Source organism: Macaca thibetana, chromosome 11 (genome assembly GCF_024542745.1).
Source record: "Macaca thibetana thibetana isolate TM-01 chromosome 11, ASM2454274v1, whole genome shotgun sequence".
Taxonomy (NCBI): domain Eukaryota; kingdom Metazoa; phylum Chordata; class Mammalia; order Primates; family Cercopithecidae; genus Macaca; species Macaca thibetana.
This window is the reverse complement of record NC_065588.1, coordinates 119,243,962-119,266,779: the sequence shown is the minus strand read 5'-3', so window position 1 is coordinate 119,266,779 and position 22,818 is coordinate 119,243,962. Positions and strand designations below refer to the sequence as shown.

Sequence of the window (22,818 nt, the reverse complement as noted above, 5' to 3'; positions counted from 1 at the left end):
GCCCAGGATGGCCTTGAACTCCTGGACTCAAGGGACCCTCCCACCCCAGGCTTCCAAAGTGCTGGAATTATAGGTGTGAGCCACCATGCCCAGCCCGCATTTAAATTTTGCCTTTGTACCTTAACTCACGTTGGTTTTTCCACATAGCTTCATAGTCTTTGTGTATCTTATTTTAATGGCTGAAAATATACCACTGATCCGATTTACTACAATTTACTTAACCATTCCCATACTGTTGGACATTTAAGTTCTCATAATAATGGTCATTTATTTGCCCTCCCTTCCGATGACCATTCTATAGACCTCCGTCTTCCAGGTCAAAGTGACTCTCCTGCCTCAGCCTCCCAAGTAGCTGGGACTACAGGCGTACGCCACCACACCCGGCTAATTCTTGTATTTTTGGTAGAGATGGGGTTTCATTATGTTGGCCAGGCTGGTCTCGAACTCCTGATCTCAAGCAATCTGCCCACCTTGGCATCCCAAAGTGCTGGGATTACAGGTCTGAGACACCGGGCCTGGACCCCTACCTTTGTAACACACCAAAATAACATCAACCCTAAATATAATTTTAAAAATACTATTCTATATTTGTGTATCTTCTCTTCCTCTCCAAAGCAGAGACTGTATCTAATACTTCTTTTTTCTGGATGACTAGTATGTAGGTCATTTTGGACATGTAGGTATTAGTACATGACAGTGACATGGCGTTGACATCAGGCTGTGAGTCCCCACAGAGGCATGGCCGTTCCACCTGACACCTGGGGGAATAATTCCTCTAATGCACATACATAGTTTTGTAGCTATGTGTGCTATGCTATGGACACCTTCTTATTAATGTTTTCTCCCAGCCTCTCAAACTGGAAATTATTTCTGGATAAATCTACCAATGCCCATGGGAGAGAAAGAATTCTAATCCCAAGGCTAGAAGATTTTCAGGTTCAACTATGCGAAGGTTGTGTGTGTGTGTGTTTTAAGCATGCTTGCCAAACAATTCCCAATATTGTGCAACAGGAGAGTCATTGCTCAGATGGCAACAATGCTCCCATTGAGAGTGGAGTTCTGGCACATGCATACATTGCCCTTGATTCATCCGAGCAAAATCTTAGTTAACCCACAAGCATTACAGGCAGATGTAGGTGCATAAAGAAACCCAAATATCGGCCAAGCAAAAAGAGGAAAAAGACATGCAAATCCACCCATGCACTAAATTGACAGGTTTAACACTGACGTGAGGAAGCTTTGACATTTTCTTTTCTTCTCTCAACCCCTTTTAAGAGTGACAAGAAGTTTTTAGAGCAGCAGAAAACAAGACGATTTTGTGGTTTGCTCTGTTTAACAAAGGAAGTGGTATATGACTCCAATAGGTTGGTGGCAGACAGCAGGTATGAGAAGAGTTATAAAAGGACTGGGCAAGGGTGGCAAGTGAGCCTTGTTTAAACTTAGTGCCTTTAGAGGTCACTGTATATGGGTATGCCATTCTGAAGCCAGTTTTGTTCCTGGGGTATGTTCTTGGTTAAATGACATCATCCCTCTAGATTCTGGAGAGCTCTGACCCCTAACCTTATTCTTACCTTCTGTGGGGACTATGAGAAATTCCTGGACATCTTAAGCCTTGTAGAGAGGATTTCCTAGAAATAGAGCTACTATTCTCAATTTGACAGGTCTATGCTTCTGCTAGAGGAAAAGGAAAAAAGAAACACCAGCTTCCTACATCTCCTTCCCACTTCCGTCCTTTCCTCCTCAGAGCCATCTTTCTTCACCAAGTATAACAAGTTAGAAGGAAGAAAACTACTGAGTGTCCTTTTGAGCTCAATAAAACCTTTAGCTTGGCTGGCCGCGGTGGCTCAAGCCTGTAATCCCAGCACTTTTGGGAGGGCGGATCACAAGGTCAGAAGATTGGGACTATCCTGGCTAACATGGTGAAACCCCATCTCTACTAAAAATACAAAAAATTAGCCGGGTGGGGTGGCGGGTGCCTGTAGTCCCAGCTACTCGGGAGGCTGAGGCAAGAGAACGGTGTGAACCCAGAAGGCAGAGCTTGCAGTGAGCTGAGATCACGCCACTGCACTCCAGCCTGGGCGACAGAGCGAGACTCCGTCTCAAAAAAACCAAACCAAAACCAAAACCAAAACCAAACAAACAAAAACCTTTAGCTTACAGATCATATGAAACAGTTCTTTTGGCCAGGTCCAGTGGCTCAGGTCTGTAATCCCAGCACTCTGGGAGGCCGAGGTGGGCGGATCACTTGAGGTCAGGAGTTCAAGACCAACCTGGCCAACATGGTGAAACCCCATTTTGACTAAAAACACAAAAATTAGCTGGGCGTGGTGGCACAAGCCTGTAGTCCCAGCTACTCAGAAGGCTGAGGCAGGAGAATCACTTGAACCCACGAGGCAGAGATTGAGGTGAGCCGAGAGCACACCACTGTACTCCAGCCTGGATGACGGAGCAAGACTCTGTCTCAAAAAATAAAAAAAATTAAAAACAATAGTTCCGTTAACTGTCATCATTTTTCTGCAAACATGAGCCCTTAGTACAAAAGGCTGGAAGGAGAGAAGAGGTCGGCAGAGCCCAGCCTAACGTATGGATGGAGAACACTAGACCTTATGTTTTACCCATGGAGTTGCAGAAGCATCAGCTTCATACACAAAGCCCCTAAGTCTGCCGATAAGCATTTGCTGAATGCCTCGACTGTGTTCAGGGCTGAGTTATGCGACGAGGTCAGTGTGTTATGATGCCAGCGTTGTGGATGCCAGACTGGGAGCCAGGAGACCTGCCAATTACTTGATTTTCAGAAACAAAGCAAAAGCCCAAAAAACTTCTCCCTCCCAGGGCTTCAGTTTCTTATGTGTAAAATTAGGGGCTGTCATGGTTAACTTCAGCCTTAGGTTTCTTCCAGTTAGAACTGTGACAGATTCCAAAGTAGGATAATGAGTTCCCGGGCTCCTGGATCTTAAGAGGCTTCCTGATAACTAGGAGACTGAGAGCGACTGCACCCTAAATCGTGTTGTTTCTGAAAGAGCACAGGTTGGCCCACCTGGATGTCTGGGCACCTTCCTCTGAGGTGATGCAAAGGGCCACTCAATGGGTCCTTGCTCACATGCTCCAGCCTTACTGGCCTTCTGTCCATTCCTGAATGCACCAAGCTAGTCCTGTCTCAGGGCCTTTGCACGTGCTGGTTTTGCTGCCTTGAGCTTCCTACAGGAATGGTGACTGGTTCCTCCCTTCTCATCCTTCACATTTCCTTAGACGCCACCTTCACTGCAAGTGCCATCTCTTACTACCCTAAAGGTCTTCTTATTCTCTTATTTCAGTGCACATTCCCTTATTTGTGATCTCCTAATTATTTTACTTATTTGTTTTGTTTGCGTCCTCTTTCATTCTGTTAGCTCCATTTAAGCAGGGGTCCGTTTTGCTTTATTCAGAACTGTATACTCAATGCTCAGTACAGAGTAGGTCTCGAAACATATTTGTTAAATGAATGACGTGGCAGCTCCACAATTCCAAGGAACCAATGACAACTAAAGTTGTTTCCCCATTAAGTATCCGTCTTTTGGGTTCCCTGCATCCGGCTGGGCTCACAGGCTGCAGTAACTTCCTTCCCACTGCAGGTTTTCCCTGGATCACAGTATCTCTCTTCCTGGAGGAAAAAGGCTCTTATGACCTCATGGCGCACTCTCCTGAGTCGCAGTGACGTCATTAATGCGGTCACGCGTCACAGCCCAATCATAGGGCCCTTCCTCCCCCTTTAGAAGTCCCGACTGTCCCTGATAATTCCACTTCACGCGAGCCGCGACACTTACGTCACGTCCGCCCGCCCGCACAATGATGACGTCACGACCCAGGGCTGGCGTCACGTGCCCCCCCGCGGGGGGCGGCCCTTGAGGGCGGCGCTTCCGGTCGGTGGAGCCTGGTGACCGGAGCGGTGGTGGCTACGGCCGAGACGCGGGGATGGCGGGCGCTGGGAGCGAAGCCCGGTTCGCCGGGCTGTCGCTGGTGCAGCTCAACGAGCTGCTGGAGGACGAGGACCAGCTGACGGAGATGGTGCAGAAGATGGAGGAGGTGAGCCGTGCTGAGCTTAAGGCGGCGTCTGTGGGGCCTCGAGCGGGGTTCGCTCCTCGAGCTGTGGCCGGAGGCGGAGGCGACCGCGGCGCCTCCGGTCGTGTTGAGGGACTGGGTTAGAAATGGGGGCGCTTGGGGAGGGGTTCGGGAGCCAGGGAACCGCGACTGGTGCTTAGGCAGGAATAGGGGGCCTGAGAGGGTGTTTGAGGGACTGAGGGGACCGAGACTAGGGCGGAGGCGGAAAAAAGGGTCCTGAGAAGGGGCTTGGGGAGCCGATTGGGGGTCCTGAGACAAGGTTTTGCGGGGCTGAGGACCTAAGGCTGGGTCTGAAATGGAGATTAGGGAGCCTGGAATGGGAATTTGGGGACTAGAGTGCTATTGTTGGGTCTAGGCGGGAGAGGACGGAATTGGGGGGATCTGAGATTGGTTTGGCAGGAGGAGAGGGGAGAGTAATAGGGGCTGAGTCGGAGGCGAGGATTGGGGGTGATTGAGGGGAACCAATAGCTAGATCTGGTAGAGGTTGAGGGGTTTCCTTTGAGAGGAAAGGTTGGGGGCATCCAGGGGGACTGAGGGAGCTATAGGGGATCAGAGTAGGTTTTGGGGGACTGAGTGGACTAGCCAAATAGGACTCTTAGGAGAGGATTGAGGGTTCCAAGATGGGTTCGGGTGGCCGAGGGTCTGTAGCTGAGTCTGGGAGGTGGTTCTGAGGGGCTTTAAGGGCTGGGCGAGGGTCCCCAGGGTTTGGAGGCGGGAGTCCATGGTCATACCATAGCCAGGGTAAGGTTTGAAGGTTCCCTGTATCTAAGGGGTCCCAAGAGTGCCCCTGGAGTCTGACTTCTTTTGAAGTGGCCCCAGCAGAGTTATGGGGGTTCGTGGATGGGCCTAAGGGTGGCGACAGGATACATTTTTCTTTAAGGGTTGCCCCCTCCACCGAGGAAGGGAAGGTGGGAAATTTCTTGTGGCTGGCTTTGTACCACTGTGTCCCACGTGTCTGAGACTAAGGAAGGTTCCTGGAGCTGTTTCAGGAAGAAGATAAAATGGGGGTTTGGGGCTGGCTGCCAGCCCTCACCTCTGAGAGTCAGACCCTGCCCAGCCCCTGGAAGGCATGTGCCAGCTCCTGTTTCTGGTTATCTTCCTTCATACCTTGAGGTGTGGCTTGCTCTGGGGTAGCTGACTTCATCCTTGCGGATTTGCAGTGTGTGCTCCCTTTCTCTCAACCAATTTGGACTCATTCTCGGAAAGTCTGATCTTATGGGTCTGGTTCTCCTCCAGGCAGGTGGGCCCAGGCTAATCCCAGCTCTTCCTGGCCTACCTACCACTCCTTTTTGTCTCCGAAGTCTGAGCCTTCCCACACCTACCGTGCTGAGCCTCTCACCCAGGAGCCCGTGTGGGGGCTTTTGGCTTTCTTTCCGAAGAGGGATTGTTCAGCACCAAGCCAGCCCCCTTAAAAGAGAGCTTGTATGGAGGTTGCACATTCAAAATCCCTGGAAAACCCTCAACAGATCATTGTCCGGAGCTACAGAGAGGCCACTGTAGTAAGATGGTATCAGTCTTTCCATTAATACACCCCTTGTATTCATGGGCTTTGTAACTTGGCACATAATAACGTTGCTCCAAGATGCAATTTACCGCGTTTATGGTCTCCATGTGGCACCTTCCATTTTGGAGAAGAATAAGTGACAAAATCCATCTTTCTTAGCTGAATGAGTTTCATGTCTCCAAAGAAAAAATCTTTGCTTAGTTTCTCTGCTTTTCAGTTGCTGGGAGACCTTTTGTTGATTGTCAGCAGGGTTTTTCTGGTTTAATAATAAAATGATAGGTATATTTTTCTAATGTGTAACACTGCCTACAAGTTATTTTGGTATATGTGACTATTCCGTTGCAGTAAGAACTGAGTACTGTAGCTTTGTTGGTGGAATGTTAATAGAAATAAACTGCATTTAGTGGAGGGAAGATTGTGGAAAGAATCAAGTTCATTCTGTTCACTTGGAGGCTGTTAGGGACAACCTCACCTGTTTCCTCTACCTCAGAACCTGAAGCTCATTTTTTAAAGAGAAAGGTAAATTCATCTGGCAGGATTTTTTTTTTTTTTTTTTTTTGAGTAAAAGTGACCTTCATACCCGAATACCCAAGAGAAGTATTGAGGCCTGAGTGACTCCACTTGATAAGCCTGCATAATTCACGTTAAATTACTCAGCAGTAGTTTGCTTTTCTGGGTGTAGTGCTTTTAAAACACGGAAACAACTTGAAAACCAAAATATCTTAGCTCACCTAGGGAGGATCACTGTCAATCCTGTTGTCCTGGTCATGTGTGGTGCCTTTCTCAGGGAATGGGTGTAATGTGAACAACCAAAATTTTTGTTCATGGTAGCTTTACTCACCTGGTAATGCTATGCATTGGCTTATGTTGGGAGTGATTGTGAGACACAATAGAAGAAAATATTTTATGAACTGTCCACTGTTGACCAAATGGAACATTTGCGATGGCGTGTTAAAGAACATTCTGGCTTTGGAATCACACACTCCAGACTGGACTTGGCCGCTACCCAGCTGTGTGATTGCAGGCAAGTCACTTCACCTGCCTGAGTATCTGTTGGAAAAGGACGACAGTAATACCTATTTTATAGAGTTAATGTGAGGATCAGGTGAGATAGTGCCTGTTAATACTTAACACAGCCCATCAGTAGGGCTCAATAAAAAGTAATTGCAATAATTAATCACTTGTATTAATAGTTCTCTCTTTCTGAAAGAAGACTGACAATCATTAATACCAGATCATCCTGAAAGTTACTAGGATCCCATTTCAAGAATGTTGAGTAAATTATGATTTGCAATTAGCCTAAACAACATTTACCTTTTCCTTGTTTTTTTGAGAAAGGATCTTGCTCTTTTGCCCAGCTGGAGTGCAGTAGTGCAATCTCGGCTCACTGTAACTTCCACCTTCTGGGTTCAAGTGATTCTCGTGCCTCAGCCTCCTGCATAGCTGGGCTCACAGGTGTGTGCCATCACACCCAGCTATTTTTTTTTTTTTTTTTTGAGACGGAGTCTTGCTCTGTCGCCCAGGCTGGGGTGCAGTGGCCGGATCTCAGCTCACTGCAAGCTCCACCTCCCGGGTTTACGCCATTCTCCTGCCTCAGCCTCCTGAGTAGCTGGGACTACAGGCGCCCGCCACCTCGCCCAGCTAGTTTTTTGTATTTTTTAGTAGAGATGGGGTTTCACCGTGTTAGCCAGGATGGTCTCGATCTCCTGACCTCGTGATCCACCCGTCTCGGCCTCCCAAAGTGCTGGGACTACAGGCTTGAGCCACCGCGCCCGGCCTAATTTTTGTATTTTTAGTAGAGACAGGGTTGAACTATGTTGGCCAGGCTGGTCTTGAACTTCTGGCCTCAAGTGACCCATTTGCCTATCTGCCTAGGCCTCCCAAAGTCTGGGATTACACGTGTGAACCACCATGCCTGGCCCTTTTTCCTTTTTTTTTTTTTTTAATTCTTTTTTTTGAGACGGAGTCTTGCTCTGTCACCCAGGCTGGAGTGCAGTGGCCAGATCTCAGCTCACAGCAAGCTCCGCCTCCCGGGTTCACGCCATTCTCCTGCCTTAGCCTCCCGAGTAGCTGGGACTACAGACGCCCGCCACCTCGCCCGGCTAGTTTTTTGTATTTTTTAGTAGAGACGGGGTTTCACCGTGTTAGCCAGGATGGTCTCGATCTCCTGACCTCGTGATCCGCCCGTCTCGGCCTCCCAAAGTGCTGGGATTACAGGCTTGAGCCACCGCGCCTGGCCCCTTTTCCTTTTTTTAAAATTAATTATTTTTTTTTAAGAGACAGTTTTGGCCGGGCGCGGTGGCTCAAGCCTGTAATCCCAGCACTTTGGGAGGCCGAGGCGGGTGGATCACGAGGTCAGGAGATCGAGACCATCCTGGCTAACACGGTGAAACCCCGTCTCTACTAAAAATACAAAAAACTAGCCGGGCGTGGTGGCGGGCGCCTGTAGTCCCAGCTACTCGGAGGCTGAGGCAGGAGAATGGCGTGAACCTGGGAGGCGGAGCTTGCAGTGAGCCGAGATCGCGCCACTGCACTCCAGCCTGGGTGACACAGCGCGAGACTCCGTCTCAAAAAAAAAAAAAAAGAGACAGTTTTACTCTGTTCCTCAGGCTGGAGTGCAGTGGCAAGATCATAACTTACTGTAGCTAGAAACTGTTAGGCTGAAGTGATCCCCCTGCCTCGGCCTCCCAAGTAGCTAGAACTACTGATACACGCTGACACCAGGTGTATTTATTTATTTATTTATTTTGGAGACAGAGTCTCACTCTGTCACCCAGGCTGGAGTGCAGTGGCGTGATCGCAGCTCACTGCAACCTCTGCCTCCCGGGTTCAAGCGATTCTCCTGCCTCAGCCTCCCGAATAGCTGGGATTACAGGCTCCCGCCAGCACTCCCTGCTAATTTTTTGTATTTTTAGTAGAGACAGGGTTTCAGCATGTTGGCCAGGCTGGTTTTGAACTCCTGACCTCAGGTTATCCGCCCACCTCGGCCTCCTGGAGTGCTAGAATTACAGGCATGAGCCACTGCACCCCACCGCCACCAGCTAATTTTTTATTTTTGTTTTTTTGTAGAGATGGGGTCTTGTTATGTTGCCTCTTGAATTCCTGGCCCTAAACCATCCTACTGCCTTGGTTTCCCAAAGTGCTGGGATTACAGGCATGAGCCACCATGCCCATCCAAACATTTACCTTTCTGTGGTCAAAATGAGTATGTATTTGAGTAGGTATAGGATGAAATGGTAAATAAAACAGGCCTTTCACAGCGTAGAATCTCTTAACCTGAACTGAAGGATTTCTTTCTTTTTTTTTTTCTAATTGGCAGAAGGAAGTGTTTTAAATTGTAGAGTAAGGCTTCTTTAAGCCTGAGGGGATATTTTGTGGAGGCTGGAAAATGTGGCTAGGTTTTGAAAGCATTCGCTGTTAGGTTTAAGTGCAGCTGTTCATTAGGCTTCACTTACATTGTTTTAATTGTGGCGTGTGAGTTTCAGTGCAGTTTAAGTAGTGAACATGATTTCGGAGCTACAGTCTCATTTTCTGGGCCTGTGTGTCGGTTTCTCTCTTCCTGTTCCTCCTGTTCATTATGCAATTCCCTAAATGTAGTATATCCTTCATGATCTTATGCTCTTGCCTGTGCTGCAGGCTGATGTTTCATATGCATGTATTTTATTTTTATTTAAAGTTATTTTTACATGGCAGTGGAATGCGCCTTCATCTGCCCACATTAACCCCATTGGACTTGCAGGGCACACCCTTAAAAGGAACTGTCGCTTACGGGATTAGGCAACTAAACCGGACCTCTTGAGTCACTTCTTCACTCTGCTTTCTGAGGAAGTGCTGATTGGTTGCTGCTAACTAAAGATTCCACTAAAGATTCAAATTGGGGATCTTTGTTCCCATGGCTTGAAAATGCCCATGCCTGTGTGAAAAAATGCTGAGGGTCTGAAAGACAGATTGTTTTGTAGAAAGTAAAGAGCTCTGGTCTGGAAGAAGCTGTTTCCCTAAGGCGTGTTCGGGTGTGATTTGTGTGTGGGGCTGAAAGCTACTGCATGAATCATAATGGCTCATTGAAACGTATTGACCTTGCTTTAAATCCGGAGACCGGCTCCTGAACACACTCTGAATCCTGGTGAGACTGTGTTTTAGAAGCTAAGATTTGCACTCTGAGTATAATACTACTGGAGTTTTTAATCCATGTTGTATAATCATTATGTACCTATAAAGGCTTCAACTTTTACGTTTAAATCTTTTCCATGGACCTTTTACGTGAGTAAAAAATTTACTGTGCCTAGGAATATCTACTGAAATTCAGTTGTATGCCAGTTTATCGGTAAGTGAAGCATCAAGATTTCATGGAAAGCACGGAGCTGAGTTGTGTGACCTTCTTTAAGTGACTTAAACCCTGTGCTTCAGTTTCCTCAACTGTAAAGGAAGGATAATATGCCTGCCTTTTAGGGTACTTGTAAGGCTAAATGTCACAACAGAAGTGGTACAGAAGAAGCTTTCAGTAGAGGCCAGCTCCCTTTTTTTTAAGATGCAATTTTCAGAATATGTAGACTAGCTTAGATGAAATTTGATCAATTTATTTAGTTGCTCTTGTGCATTTGCTAAAAGTGCAGTGGGGGTGGCATTCCACAGTGGTCGGAGTCAGAACTGGCTTTTGATACCAGCAGTGTGACATTTTGACAAGTATTTAGTCTTTTTAATTGTAGTTACCTCACTGGAAATTAAGGAGAAAATAACAATAACTTTTTCATAGCATTGTTGGGTAGATTAAATGAAATCAGTATGTAAGCTGCCTAATACCGTACTTAGCACAGAGTGAACACTTGGTAGATAATTATTGTTAGCTGAAAGGTGTGGTCTCCTTGATGCCCAAATGGAAGATTCCATTTCAGTTCCACAGCTATTGTACACTTCCATGTGCAGGGCATTGTAAAGGATAGATACACAAGTGGGACATAATCCCTAGGTTATAATTTGGGAATAAACTAAATACAGAGATGTCTACAATACAAGAGGGAATAGGGAGTTTCAGTTAGATGAAGGGCTCTAGAGGAGGATGGTGGTGATGGTGGCATAATAATGTGAATGTACTCCGTGCCGCTGAACTGTCAATTGTTCTCTTAAAAATGGTTACGATGGAAAATTTTATGTATATTTTACCACAGTTTTTTTAAAAAAGAGAATAAGAAAAAGGCCAGGCTGGGTGCAGTGGATGTAATCTTAGCACTTTGGAAAGCCAAGGTGGGAAGATTACTTAAGCCCAGTAGTTTGAGACCAATCTGGGCAATATGGCGAAACTCCATATCTACCAAAAAAAAAAAAATTAGCCAGGCGTAGTGACACACACCTGTAGTCCCAGATATTCCAGAGGCTAAGGTGGGAGAATTGCCTGAGCCTGGGAGGTTGAGGCTGTGGTGAGCCATGATCATGCCACTGCACTTCAGCCTGGGTGATAGAGTGAGACTGTCAAAAAAAAAAAAAAAAAAACAAAACCAGATGTGAATTCTAAATGACATTGAAGTTCAGATGAAAAAGCTCTCTGGCTGCATTATGTTTCTGATGCAAGAGGCAGACTTTGTTTTCTAACTTACGTCCCCACAAAACAAGAGACAGACTTTGATAGGTAGGTAAGCGTTAAGAAAATAAATTATTAAATAGGATAATATCTACCAGAGGACACAGAGAATAAGGAACATTGTGTACCTGCCACCCAGCTGAGGAAGTAAACACTGCCAACCAGTGGAACCTCCCGCCTCGTGCTCTGCCCTCAGTGTGCTCTTCCCCATGCCCACTGTCGTGAATTAGTTATTTCTCTGAGTAGGTCTTTGGTGGACAAAAATGGGGGGGCTTGGGAGGAAGTAACACAGGCACAGAGGCAGGAAAGCAGGGACGGGTTGTCCAGTGAGCGAGTTCTCATCTACTTTGGCCAGGTGGCATGTACTTGTGTGTAGAGAAATGACAAGAAATAGGGCTGGTGAGGGAGAGTGTCAGGGTGTGCGTCCCGTGGTGGTTAATTTAGGAGGAAACGGGGAGCTTCATGACCATTTTGGAGCAGAGAAGCAGTCAGGTGAAACTGCTTTTTTTGTTTTTTTCTTTTTTTTTGTGAGACGGAGTTTCACTCTTGTTGTCCAGGCTGGAGTGCAATGGCGCGATCTCGGCTCACCGCAACCTCTGCTTCCCGGGTTCAAGCGATTCTCCTGCCTCAGCCTCCCGAGTAGCTGGGATTACAGGCACGCGCCACCACGCCCGGCTAATTTTGTATTTTTAATAGAGACGGGATTTCTCCACGTTTGTCAGGCTGGTCTAGAACTCCTGACCTCAGGTGATCCGCCCACCTTGGCCTCCCAAAGTGCTGGGGTTACAGGCATGAGCCACTACTCCCGGCCTGAAACTGATCTTTAGGAAGGTTAATCTGGCAGCAGAGCGTGAGTTGGCTTGACGTTGCAGGACCAGGTTGGCTTCGGAAGTGGAGGTTAGGAAGAAATTAGGATTTGAGCTAGGGCTCTGGGAGAGGTATTCGGACCAGCTGGCCAGACTCCCTTTCTCATGTCCCTTCTCTTTTTTTTTTTTTTTTTTTTTTTGAGATGGAGTCTGGCTCTGTCACCCAGGCTGGAGTGCAGTGGCGCGATCTCGGCTCACTGCAAGCTCCGCCTCCCGGGTTTACGCCATTCTCCTGCCTCAGCCTCCCGAGTAGCTGGGACTACAGGCGCCCGCCACCTCGCCCGGCTAGTTTTTTGTATTTTTTAGTAGAGACGGGGTTTCACCGTGTTAGCCAGGATGGTCTCGATCTCCTGACCTCGTGATCCGCCCGTCTCGGCCTCCCAAAGTGCTGGGATTACAGGCTTGAGCCACCGCGCCCGGCCACTCATGTCCCTTCTCTTGCTGACCTTCTGAAGTGCTTTTCCCACCTCAGTCACAAGCACGTGGTCCCTTAGCTTCTTTGTATACCTCTCCTGTGGCATTTGACACACATTTTGTAAGTCACTTCCCTGTGTCTCCCACTGGCTTGGGTGCTGCATTTTGTCATGTTTGTCTTTTTGTCCTTGGCACTCAGCACAGTGCCTGGCACCCAGGATGTGCCCGGTGAGTGCTGCTGAGTGAGTGGTGATAGCCGGGCTTCAAGTGGAAGTGAGTAGGAGATGGGGCTCTGGTGAGTGGGGAGGGGAGGGGCAGTAGGGGTGCAGGAAGGATGGAGTCATTGAGGCCGGGTTAGGCTGAGCATGAGGGATGGGCAGGGCTCTGTCCCGCAAGCAGTTGGAGTGTGGTTCTGGAGCTCAGGGAGAATGCTCTGCTTGGAGATAGAAATTCGAGCCACTCTCCTCCAAGTGCTTGTGGAAATCAAGAAGAATATAAAAGTTTGAAAGGCCACTAGGAGCTATTAGTGGGTTGGGAGAAGGAAAGAGGTGCCATGGAAGGGATTGGAGAAACGAGAGAAACAAGTTGGATGACCTAACATCCTGTTAGAGACTGGCCGGAAGAGGAACCCAGAAGTAGACTGCACTGTTTGACCCTCACCGGTCGGTTGTATGCAGAGTGGTTGTGCTCTTGAGCTGAGGAATGCCAGCCTTGTTGCCTGTTTGGCTTCGATTACAGTATTTGTAGCAGAATGTTGCTATTCATGCCAAGTACGCAGTGGGAGGTGATCTAGAAGACCGTGTGTCAGCCACTCGTAGGTAATCACTGGCGCTCAGAACATGCTGAGACAAGAGTTCTCGTTGGTTTATTTCCTTCCCCAGCCATGTGAGTTTTCAAATTTCATCATTGGAAATGATGTCTTACCCAGTGATACAAAAGCAGAGGAAGGGTCTTTGTAGAATTTCTTCCAAGCAAAGAATGAAAGTAGAGAGGTGACTTAGCTTAGCTTTGTTGTCTCTAGAATATACTTTGTCAAAGGGTTTATGTGAAAAGTGGATATTTGAATAATTTGTTATATTTCAAGCAGTGTTATAACTAATGCTTCTTTTAAATCAAACCTTTTATTATCTCCAAGGTTAACTGATGGCACCTCGAGGTTATATTTATATCTGCAGCCCAGTGTCTAGGATAGTAGAGGAACATAGTGCTAATTAATGATTGTCATCAGCGCTGAGTGTGGTGGCTCACACCTTATATCCAGCTTCTCTGAAGGCTGAGATGGGAGGATCTCTTGAGCCTCACGAGTTTGAGACCAGCCTGGATGACATAGTGAGACCCTGTCTCTAAAAAAAAAAAAAAAAGTGGGCTAAAATGTTTGCCATCAGACAGCAGTTTTCATTAATGTGAACATGACTGAGGTCAGGAAGTTTATTCATGTACCCAGCCTTTGCGGAGCACCAGTGGTGTGCCACTTGGGGGATGTGAAACCAGTAAACCACATAGTTTTCATCATTTAGGATCATGCAGGTGTACAGGGTACCCGTGAAACCCAGTAGTGAGGCCAACATGCTGGTGGGGGGAGATCCAGTAGTGAGGCCAACATGCTGGTGGGGGGAGATCCAGTAGTGAGGCCAACATGCTGGTGGGGGGGGTCCAGTAGTGAGGCCAACATGCTGGTGGGGGGAGATCCAGTAGCCTTTGGAAGTGGGGGGTCAGCAGGGAGTGTTTCCTGGAGAAGATGAATGACTCGTAAGTTGTGATTCAGAGAATGAGTTGAGAGTTAGCCAGGTAATGAGGGAGAAGGGCTCCCAGGCATATGGGAGGAACAAAGGCACTTAGGGAAGAAGCTGGGACAGAGGGAGAGTGTGTGTGTGCACAGGAATATTACAAGCATTGCTGGAGGGACCAGGGCAGGGCGTAGTAGGGGCTGAGGCCCAAGAGGCAGCCAGGGACCAGATGGCCTCATATGCCCTGTTAAGGAGCTTGGGCTTGATCCTCTAGGCAGGGAGCCGCTGGAGGATTTAAGCCAGGGAGTGCTGTGGTTGGTCACACTCACCATTTATGTAGATGCATCTGGCAGACAGGGGAAGGATGGATTTGAGGGGATGAGATTAGAAAGCTGGGATATAAGTTAGGAGGCTGAAAGATGGTTGAGAAAAATGATCTTTGGGCAGCTCAGATAACTGACTTCAAGGACACATACTGGACTCATAGCAGAGCCTGCTGAGTCTTGCTTTGCTCACAGTTCAAATAATAATTCACTTAGTCATATGGTTTATCTACCAGTGGCAAATGTTAACACTAGGGAAAAACTAGAAGAGCCAATAACATCATCAAGAAATAAGTGACAGAAAGAGGAGGCAAAAGTCATAAAAGCTGCACAAAAATTGGAAAGTTAACTGTTGAAGCATCACGGTTAAGACAGGATTTGGGTTGCTAGGAAACTTTGGGGCAAGTATTTAACCTTCCTAAATGTCAATTTCCTCCTCTTTAAAATGGGAGTTAGTAATACCATCCTTATTGAGTTATTCTGGGGATTAAATCAGATAATGTGTATAAACTGCTTTACACCATGCCTGGCAAGAAAAAGAACCCAGTAAGTGGAAGCTGTTGCTGTGAATACATTTTGTGGCTGTTTGACTAGGGTAGTGTTTCCCTTAGATCTCTAATTTTGTGGATGTTAATTGTATTATAATGACATTAAAAAGAGTTCCATGGTAAATAAATTTGGGAATTAAAGAGGGGTTTGTGTTTTGTTTTTTTGAGACAGGGTCTCACTCTGTTGCCCAGGCTAGAGTGTGTTGGCATGACCATAGTTCACTACAGCTTCCATCAAACGAGCCTCCTGAGTAACTGGGATTACAGGCGCTTGCCAGTATGCCTGGCTAACTTTTTTGATTTCTAATGTAGATGAGGTCTTACTATGGTTGCCTAGGCTGGTCTCAAACTCCTGAGCTCAAGCAGTCCTTCTGCCTTCGCCTCTCAAGTGTTGGGATTGTAGGTGTGAGCCAACACACCGGCCAAGAGGGGTTTTGTTTTGTTTCTTCTGCTGGAGTGTGCGGTGAAGTTCCAGAGGGGCAGCTTACACAGTATTTCTCATTCACACTTGATTGCAGAGCTCTTAGAAAAGCTCGCAGGACTGGGTCCTTGGGGGCACACTTTGGCAAGTGCTTATTTAGGGGAGAAGCATACCTGTCTGCCTCCATAGCCCGAGGGCATTGCTCTATCAGAGACAGCATCACAGTGACTTGATATTCATCCCGACAATTCTAGATCCTCAAGGAAAGCTACCTTAGTTTCATGTACTCTGTTTAAGAAGGCAGGGAAGTATAATAGTATGTTTTATTTCTGATCCCAACTAATCAAACTTTTAAAAATAATAGTTTTTACATGTTTATTGTAGAAAATTTGGAAAACACAGAAAGCCATAGAGAAGAAAAGTGGAATCACATCGTATCACTACCCGGAGATAAACACTGTTAAAGCATTTCAGTTTTTTCCGTTTGTTGTTTCCTTTTGGGATGATTTTTTAGAGTTTTTGTAGAGGTTTTTGATTTTAACCTAAAGTTATACTCTGGGTATTTTCTTATTTTTTAAATCAGAGTATTCTTACATGACATGATTTTTAACAACTACGTGATATTTCATGTGGATACATCATTTATATAACCATTCCTTTATTGGATATTTAGGCACTTTTTTGCTGTCATAAATTATAATGCAGTTAACATCTTTGAAATCTGTTTAAAACAAATCTGTTAAAGAAATCAACATTTAACTTTTTTTTGTCTTGTCTAGGCAGTTTTTAGGTAAAATATCTGATCCCTTACATGAGATATGATTATATAGGTTTTTCATTATGAAATTTCAGTGGAGTAATCTCAACAGATTCTCTTTTGACTAATCCCTTTCCCTACCCACAGACTGAAAACAAAATTCCATTATTAGAATAGCATTTTCTCATTTAAACAGAATAGAAGATGAGTAATTGGAGTCATGTGAGAGTTAAATTTTATCTGTTGAACCAAATTCCAGGTCAGGTGTTGGAAAGTTCATGTCATGATGTATTTTAAATGTAAAAACAAAATTGTCAAAAGATACAGTCTTTTTTTTTTTTTGAGACGGAGTCTCGCTTTGTCGCCCAGGCTGGAGTGCAGTGGCCGGATCTCAGCTCACTGCAAGCTCCGCCTCCTGGGTTTACGCCATTCTCCTGCCTCAGCCTCCCGAGTAGCTGGGACTACAGGCGCCCGCCACCTCGCCCGGCTAGTTTTTTTTTTGTATTTTTAGTAGAGACGGGGTTTTACCATATTAGCCAGGATGGTCTCGATCTCCTGACCTCGTGATCCGCCCGTCTCGGCCTCCCAAAGTGCTGGGATTACAGGCTTGAGCCACCGCGCCCGGCCAAGATACAGTCTTAATAAACGTAAATCCAGGGTCCACCTGGATAGGCACTTTCTTATTTGCGCCTGTGTAAAGACTAGTCCGGAGAATTCTTAGACATGAATTTCCAGAAATTGTGGTAAAAAGGAAATAGAGATGAGGGGGAAAAAAACAAACCAAACAAACCAACCCTAAGCTCTTTCTAAACAAATGAATGCTTTGGTCGTTGGTCCTGGCCAGAAACTATTAATAAGAAAATCAGAATTTAGGAATTCTGTCTTCCATAAACTTTTTTTTTTTGGAATGGGAGGGGAGTAGAAGCTATTAACTGACACCCCTCATGGTCATGTGGTCATGACTAGGTGTCTGGATGTTTCTGCTCTGACACTGGAATCTCATACTTACACAGGGTCAAATGTGTTCACTCCCAGATCTGTTCATTCTGGTTTTCTTATAGTAATTCTGTGATTTCATTAAATCCGGGGGCAACTGATGAACCACGAGTGCAAGGAGAAAGTTATTTCTACAAAAACTGTCAACTGAGTGCTTTGGAAAGCATTGATATAAATTGATTCTCTCAAAAGAAAACTTGGTGGTGAATTAGTTGTGGGCTAGATAGGGGGAAAGTGGAAGAATTCCCAAAGGATTCTGCCGTCTGATTGCTTATCCAGTGTCCAGTTCTCACCCCACATGAAAAGACCTGGTCTATTTGAAAACGAACTTTTGGAACTTGAACTAGTGGACCCATTCTCTTAAGAAAAGACCTTTACCTTAAATAAAACGTTGACAATAGATCTTTACAATGTTTAGTGTGTGCTTTAACCAAACTGCTCAGTTACAGGCCCTAACTGGTTCTGATGATGTGGAGTGGAGGGCTCCGCTGTGCATTTCCTGGCCATTACTGCTGAGATTCTAGTTCAGAAGGTCTAGGATAGAGCCAAGGGACAAAGGCAGTTAACTTTGTGATCCGTGTGGGTGTCCCATCTTGTCTTCTGATCCTCACTCCTGCCCTCCTCCATCTGAGGTCTCCAGTTATTCTAAAGCCAGTTAGGACATTTTATAACATGTGCCAGTTACCAGAACCATTCACACCTGTTACTATATTTATTTATTACTGAAACCATTATCCACATAAGAAATCCAAGAAGAAGGGAGAGCTTGTTTTTCCTCTGAGTCTTAGAAAATAAGTCTTCTGGCCGGGCGCTGTGGCTCACGTCTGTAATCCCAGCAATTTGGGAGGCCAAGGCGGGCGGATCACGAGGTCAAGAGATTGAGACCATCCTGGCCAACATGGTGAAACCCCATCTCTACTAAAAATACAAAAATTAGCTGGGTATTGTGGCACACGCCTGTAGTTGCAGTTACTCGGGAGGCTGAGGCTGGTTGAACCTGGGAGGCAGAGGTTGTGGTGAGCTGAGATCATGCCACTGCAGTCCAGCCTGGTGACAAGAGTGAGACTCTGTCTCAAAAAAAAAAAAAAAAAAAAGTCTTCTAGGAAAAACCAAACCCATCCCTGGTAAGTTGTGCCTGCCAGCCCTAGAAACTGTCAAGTGTGTCACTTTCCATCTTCCCTAGGAATAGTCCATTTATTTTTGAGCCTAGCTTTTTGTGTTTCTGTGGTTAGCTGCACTTAGACATACCAATTTTTAGATTCACGTTGGCTACATATGGAGGGGATCGTCTGAGTCTAGATGCCACTGTCTGCTCATTTTCGAGGGAAGCAAGTTTTCTCTCAAGAAGGATTTTGATGTCTCTGATAAAAATAGCTGTCTTTATTAATCTAATAGTTGGAAGTTAGAGGTTCTGTGTGTTGAGTGGGTTGTTTGGTGGAACATTCGATAAGCAGCTGGTAAGTTTCCTTCCTGAGTGGGCTGTAGCCTTGGAGATGGTTTCACACAGCCCCCAGGATTGTCATATTTTAGGACTGTTTCATAATGTTCTCCGATTCTTTAACTTTATTTCTGTATTTTCAGATCTTTAAATTTTGTCAACATGTTAAATAGTCCAACTCCGCAACTGTTTTTTTCAGTAAAACTGAAGATTTGAATTGAATTAAGCCACATTAATGTGTTTACAGCACATCTGTGGGACATCGTAGGCTTGGATTACAGGCTTCACCCGAAGGCCTGAATTCAGGTGGAGACTGGTGAAATTAGTTTGTCATTGGGAATATCTTTCTACTGAATGAAGGTGAATTTGGGCTTTTAAGTAACCTAGTCGTTAATGTAAAGCCCAAACTCAAATTGCATGTTACTTTGGTGAAATTTACCTTGAAATTAGTTGGTGCGATAAATCAAATACAGTAAAATGAAAAGAGATGCAGTTAACCTAGCTGAATATATGGCAGCCTTTCTTTTTCAAACCTAACCCATAAGCCTGCTGCATTTAAGGTCTTAATGCAATTTGAGAATATTTCTAGCAGTAGAATAGTACAAAAGCTAAGATTTGTTTTATTCCTTTTCTTTGTATTATAGATAACTTTGAATTTAATTTTATCTGGAGAAGAAAAGATCAAAATCAAATTTCACACCAAAAGGAACTAGTATTCCTTTGAGAGGGGCCAGCTCAGCTTGGGGGCAGCAAATGTACCGGATGGGTCTTAGACATATTTTACTGGAGAGCAGGACAGCAGTGGTGTCCCAGAACAGCCTTTTAGCAGAGACAAAAAATTCATTACTTCATAATGATACTCCCAAAAAGCTTATTGGTCATTTTTGGAGGTTGCTCAGGTATGAACTCAGTCTTCCAAAAGTTAGTTTAAAAGGAAAAAAAAAAAAGCATTTATGCTGCTTTTCCTGTATAAACTGTATTTCACATAGTCAAATAGATGAGGCAAAAAGCCTTTTATAGAAGAAATTGAGCCAACACATGCAGAGGATATTAAAAGATTATTGTTAATTTTGCTAAATGTGATTATGGCATTGTAGCTAGGGTTAAAAAGTTCTTACCTGTTAGAAATATAAAATTTTTAAGTGTGAAGGATGATGTTGCTTGAAGTCTGCTTTAAACTACTTTAAAAAAAGCGGGAGTGTAGATGAAGTAAGATTGGCAAATGTTGCTAATTGTTGAACCTAGGAGATGGTTATACATAGTTTCATCATACTTATCTCTCTACCTTTACTTTTTTGAAAGTATCTTTAATAAAAGGGTTTTTAAAAAAGACATAAATAGGAATAAACCTTAGATGATTGTTGTTATAACTTGAAAATAGAGAAATAGTAAATTAGTAAATTTCCATTTGATCCTCTGCTGGAGTGCAGTGGTGCGATTATAGCTCACTGCAGTCTTGCCCTCCCTGGCTTAAGCAATCCTCCTTCCTCAGCCTCCCCAGTAGTTGGGACCACAGGTGGGTGCTGCCATGCCTGGCTCATTTTCTATTTTTTGTAGAGATAGGGTCTCACTCTATTGCCCAGGCTGTTCTTCAACCAACTCCTGGGCTGAAACAATCCACCTGCCTGGGCCTCCCCAGAGTGCTGGGATTATAGGCATGAGCCACCATACCCGGCATAATTTATTTTTAGAGATAGGGTCTCACTATGTTGCCTAGACTGGCCTCGAACTCCTAGGCTCAAGTGATCCTCCTGCTTCAGCCTCCCAAGTAACTGGGGCTACAGGCGTGAGCCACTGCACAGTGTAAGATCCCAGTTCTGGAGGGAATTGCTAGCAGTTGTAACTTTGACAGCTCATTTAACCTTTCTAAGATTATATTTCCTGTCTCTTGAGTAAAATGAGGACAAATTTGTCTCACTGTCACAGAGGATAGAATGGAGAGAGTGGAACTAAGAGAAGGTGGCACATGCTAGCCATGCTTAACAAATATCAGCAAATTTTGTTGAAATGTGGAAGATGCTGACAAGAGCAAAGTTTTCAGATCAGCACCAGTAACGTGTCTTACTTAAATCGTTAAAATCACATCTGTTTTGATTTTTCCCCTTTTTCTCTTTTGAGCCTTTTATTGGAGGAGCAGATGCAGTCTGTGCGGGTATGCATTGCCGCAGTACAAAGTGAATGGCACCCTCTGGAGTTGGGCAGTGCGCAACGCTCAGTGCCTTATGTGGGAGGATGGGCTTGACTGGGACTCTGAGCCAGACTCCCCGTGATGGTGTCTCCCCCGAGCCTGGCACACAGAGGTGCTTCCCAAGTATTTCTTGTATGAATGAACGAATGGACGAATGGGCCAACCACTGTGCTGGAGCATGTTGCTGTGGCCCTGATGAGCTGTAGATATGGAAGCTTGGGATTAGAGTTTGTGTGTGTGTGTGTGTGTGTGTGTGTGTGTGTGTGTGTCTTTTTTTTTTTTTTTTTTTTTTCTGTGGAGAATGGTGCCTCACTCTGTTGCCTAGGCTGGTCTTGATCTCCTGGGCTCAGGCAATCCTCCTGCCTCTCCCTTCCTTAGTGCTAGGATAACAGGCGTGAGCTACTGCACCCGTGTGTAAATTACACATGTGTAAATATAGTGGCTTCGAGGCTCTCATGACAGTAATGTTACTGTAACGTTCTGATATGCTTGCTAAGTGGGAGAGGGCTGAATTTCAGCTGAAGAGGAGCGTCACACACAGCCGCTTGTGTCTGTGTCTCCGTGTGTGTTGTGTGTCTCACGTTTCACCACAGTTAATGGGTAGCTTCGCTTTCCAGCCATCAGTGCCATCTTCATTTTTCCCCTTTCCATTTCACTGCCATACTGTTATCACTGCTGGAGTAAGCTAGGAGTGCAAGTAGTTTCCCAGTTTATAGCTGGTTGTATCAACCCATGATGTTACTGTTTACAAATTTAAACATTCAAAAAGGCTAATCTTCAAAAAAGCTTTAGCAGGGTTTTCACAATGACTGACAGATAGTGGCCTGAGGCCCCAATATGAAGATTCTTTTTTTTTTTTTTTTTGGGGACGGAGTCTCTCGCTCTGTCGCCTAGGCTGGAGAGCAGTGGCACAATCTCGGCTCACTGCAAGCTCCGCTCCGCCTCCCGGGTTCACGCCATTCTCCTGCCTCAGCTTCCCAAGTAGCTGGGACTACAGGCGCACGCCACCACGCCCGGCTAATTTTTTGTAATTTTAGTAGAGACGGGGTTTCGCCATGTTAGCCAGGATGGTCTCGAACTCCTGACCTCATGATCCACCCGCCTCGGCCTCCCAAAGTGCTGGGATTACAGACGTGAGCCACCGCGCCCGGCCCCAATATGAAGATTCTTATGGTTGAAATTGAGCAAGTTTTTATTTTGGAGTGCATTGGCACGATTTCGGCTCATTGTAGCCTCTGCCTCCTGGGTTCAAGTGATTTTCCTGCCTGCCTCAGCCTCCCAAGTAGCTAGGACTACAGGCGCACACCACCATGCTTGGCTAATTTTTGTAGTTTTAGTAGAAATGGGGTTTCACCATGTTGGCCAGGCTGGTCTCCAATGCCTGACCTCAAGTGATCTGCCCGCCCTAGGCTCTCAAAGTGGTGGGATTATAGGTGTGAGTCACCGCGCCCAGCCAAGCAAGTATTTAGCTATGTGCCTGTGTTAGCCTGGGTACTGTGCTAGGTTCTGGGCACAGGGGAATGATTAAGACGTGGTTCTGCTCTTAAGGGGCTTTATAGTCACCATTTAAAGAGTGGATGTGAGCTCAAGTGTCATTTTGTGTCATAGGGTAAACTGTTCTGGCTATTTCAATCAGGCTTCTGGCAAGATATGGCACAGTCAGCATTAGGGATTGGCGAGGAGTTGAATAAAGGGATTCTTTACAAGGAGAGGGCAGCGTAGAGACCCCCAATGCCTGATGCAGGATTAGCAACGCCACGCACTTCTCACTTCCAGGCCTGAGGGAGGGGCGGGGGAGAGGGCTGCCTTGGAGGAAGGGAGGGCTGGAGGACCTGGCCCAGCCGCAGCCCCTCCTCAGCGAGGCAACCCGAGGAGCACTCCCCATCCCCGCTGTCCCTTTTCATCTTTCTCCTACCCTTGATCCTCATTGCTGAATCCAACCAGAACCTGAGGGTGAGTGTCC

General features: G+C 45.8%; 2 protein-coding genes across 3 annotated transcripts in view; one reads left to right on the top strand and one right to left on the bottom strand.

The window, feature by feature from the left end:
• The window catches only part of ARL6IP4 (ADP ribosylation factor like GTPase 6 interacting protein 4), a 124,869-nt gene that overhangs the window by 85,830 nt on the left and 16,221 nt on the right, over positions 1-22,818 (bottom strand). The gene's annotated exons all lie outside the window — the stretch shown is intronic.
• The window catches only part of VPS37B (VPS37B subunit of ESCRT-I), a 34,586-nt gene continuing 15,633 nt past the window's right edge, over positions 3,866-22,818 (top strand). The window contains exon 1 of the mRNA XM_050748140.1: positions 3,866-4,062. Within this exon, the coding sequence (XP_050604097.1) occupies positions 3,952-4,062 (111 nt within the window). The 5' untranslated portion in view covers positions 3,866-3,951. The remainder of the gene's footprint in view (positions 4,063-22,818) is intronic.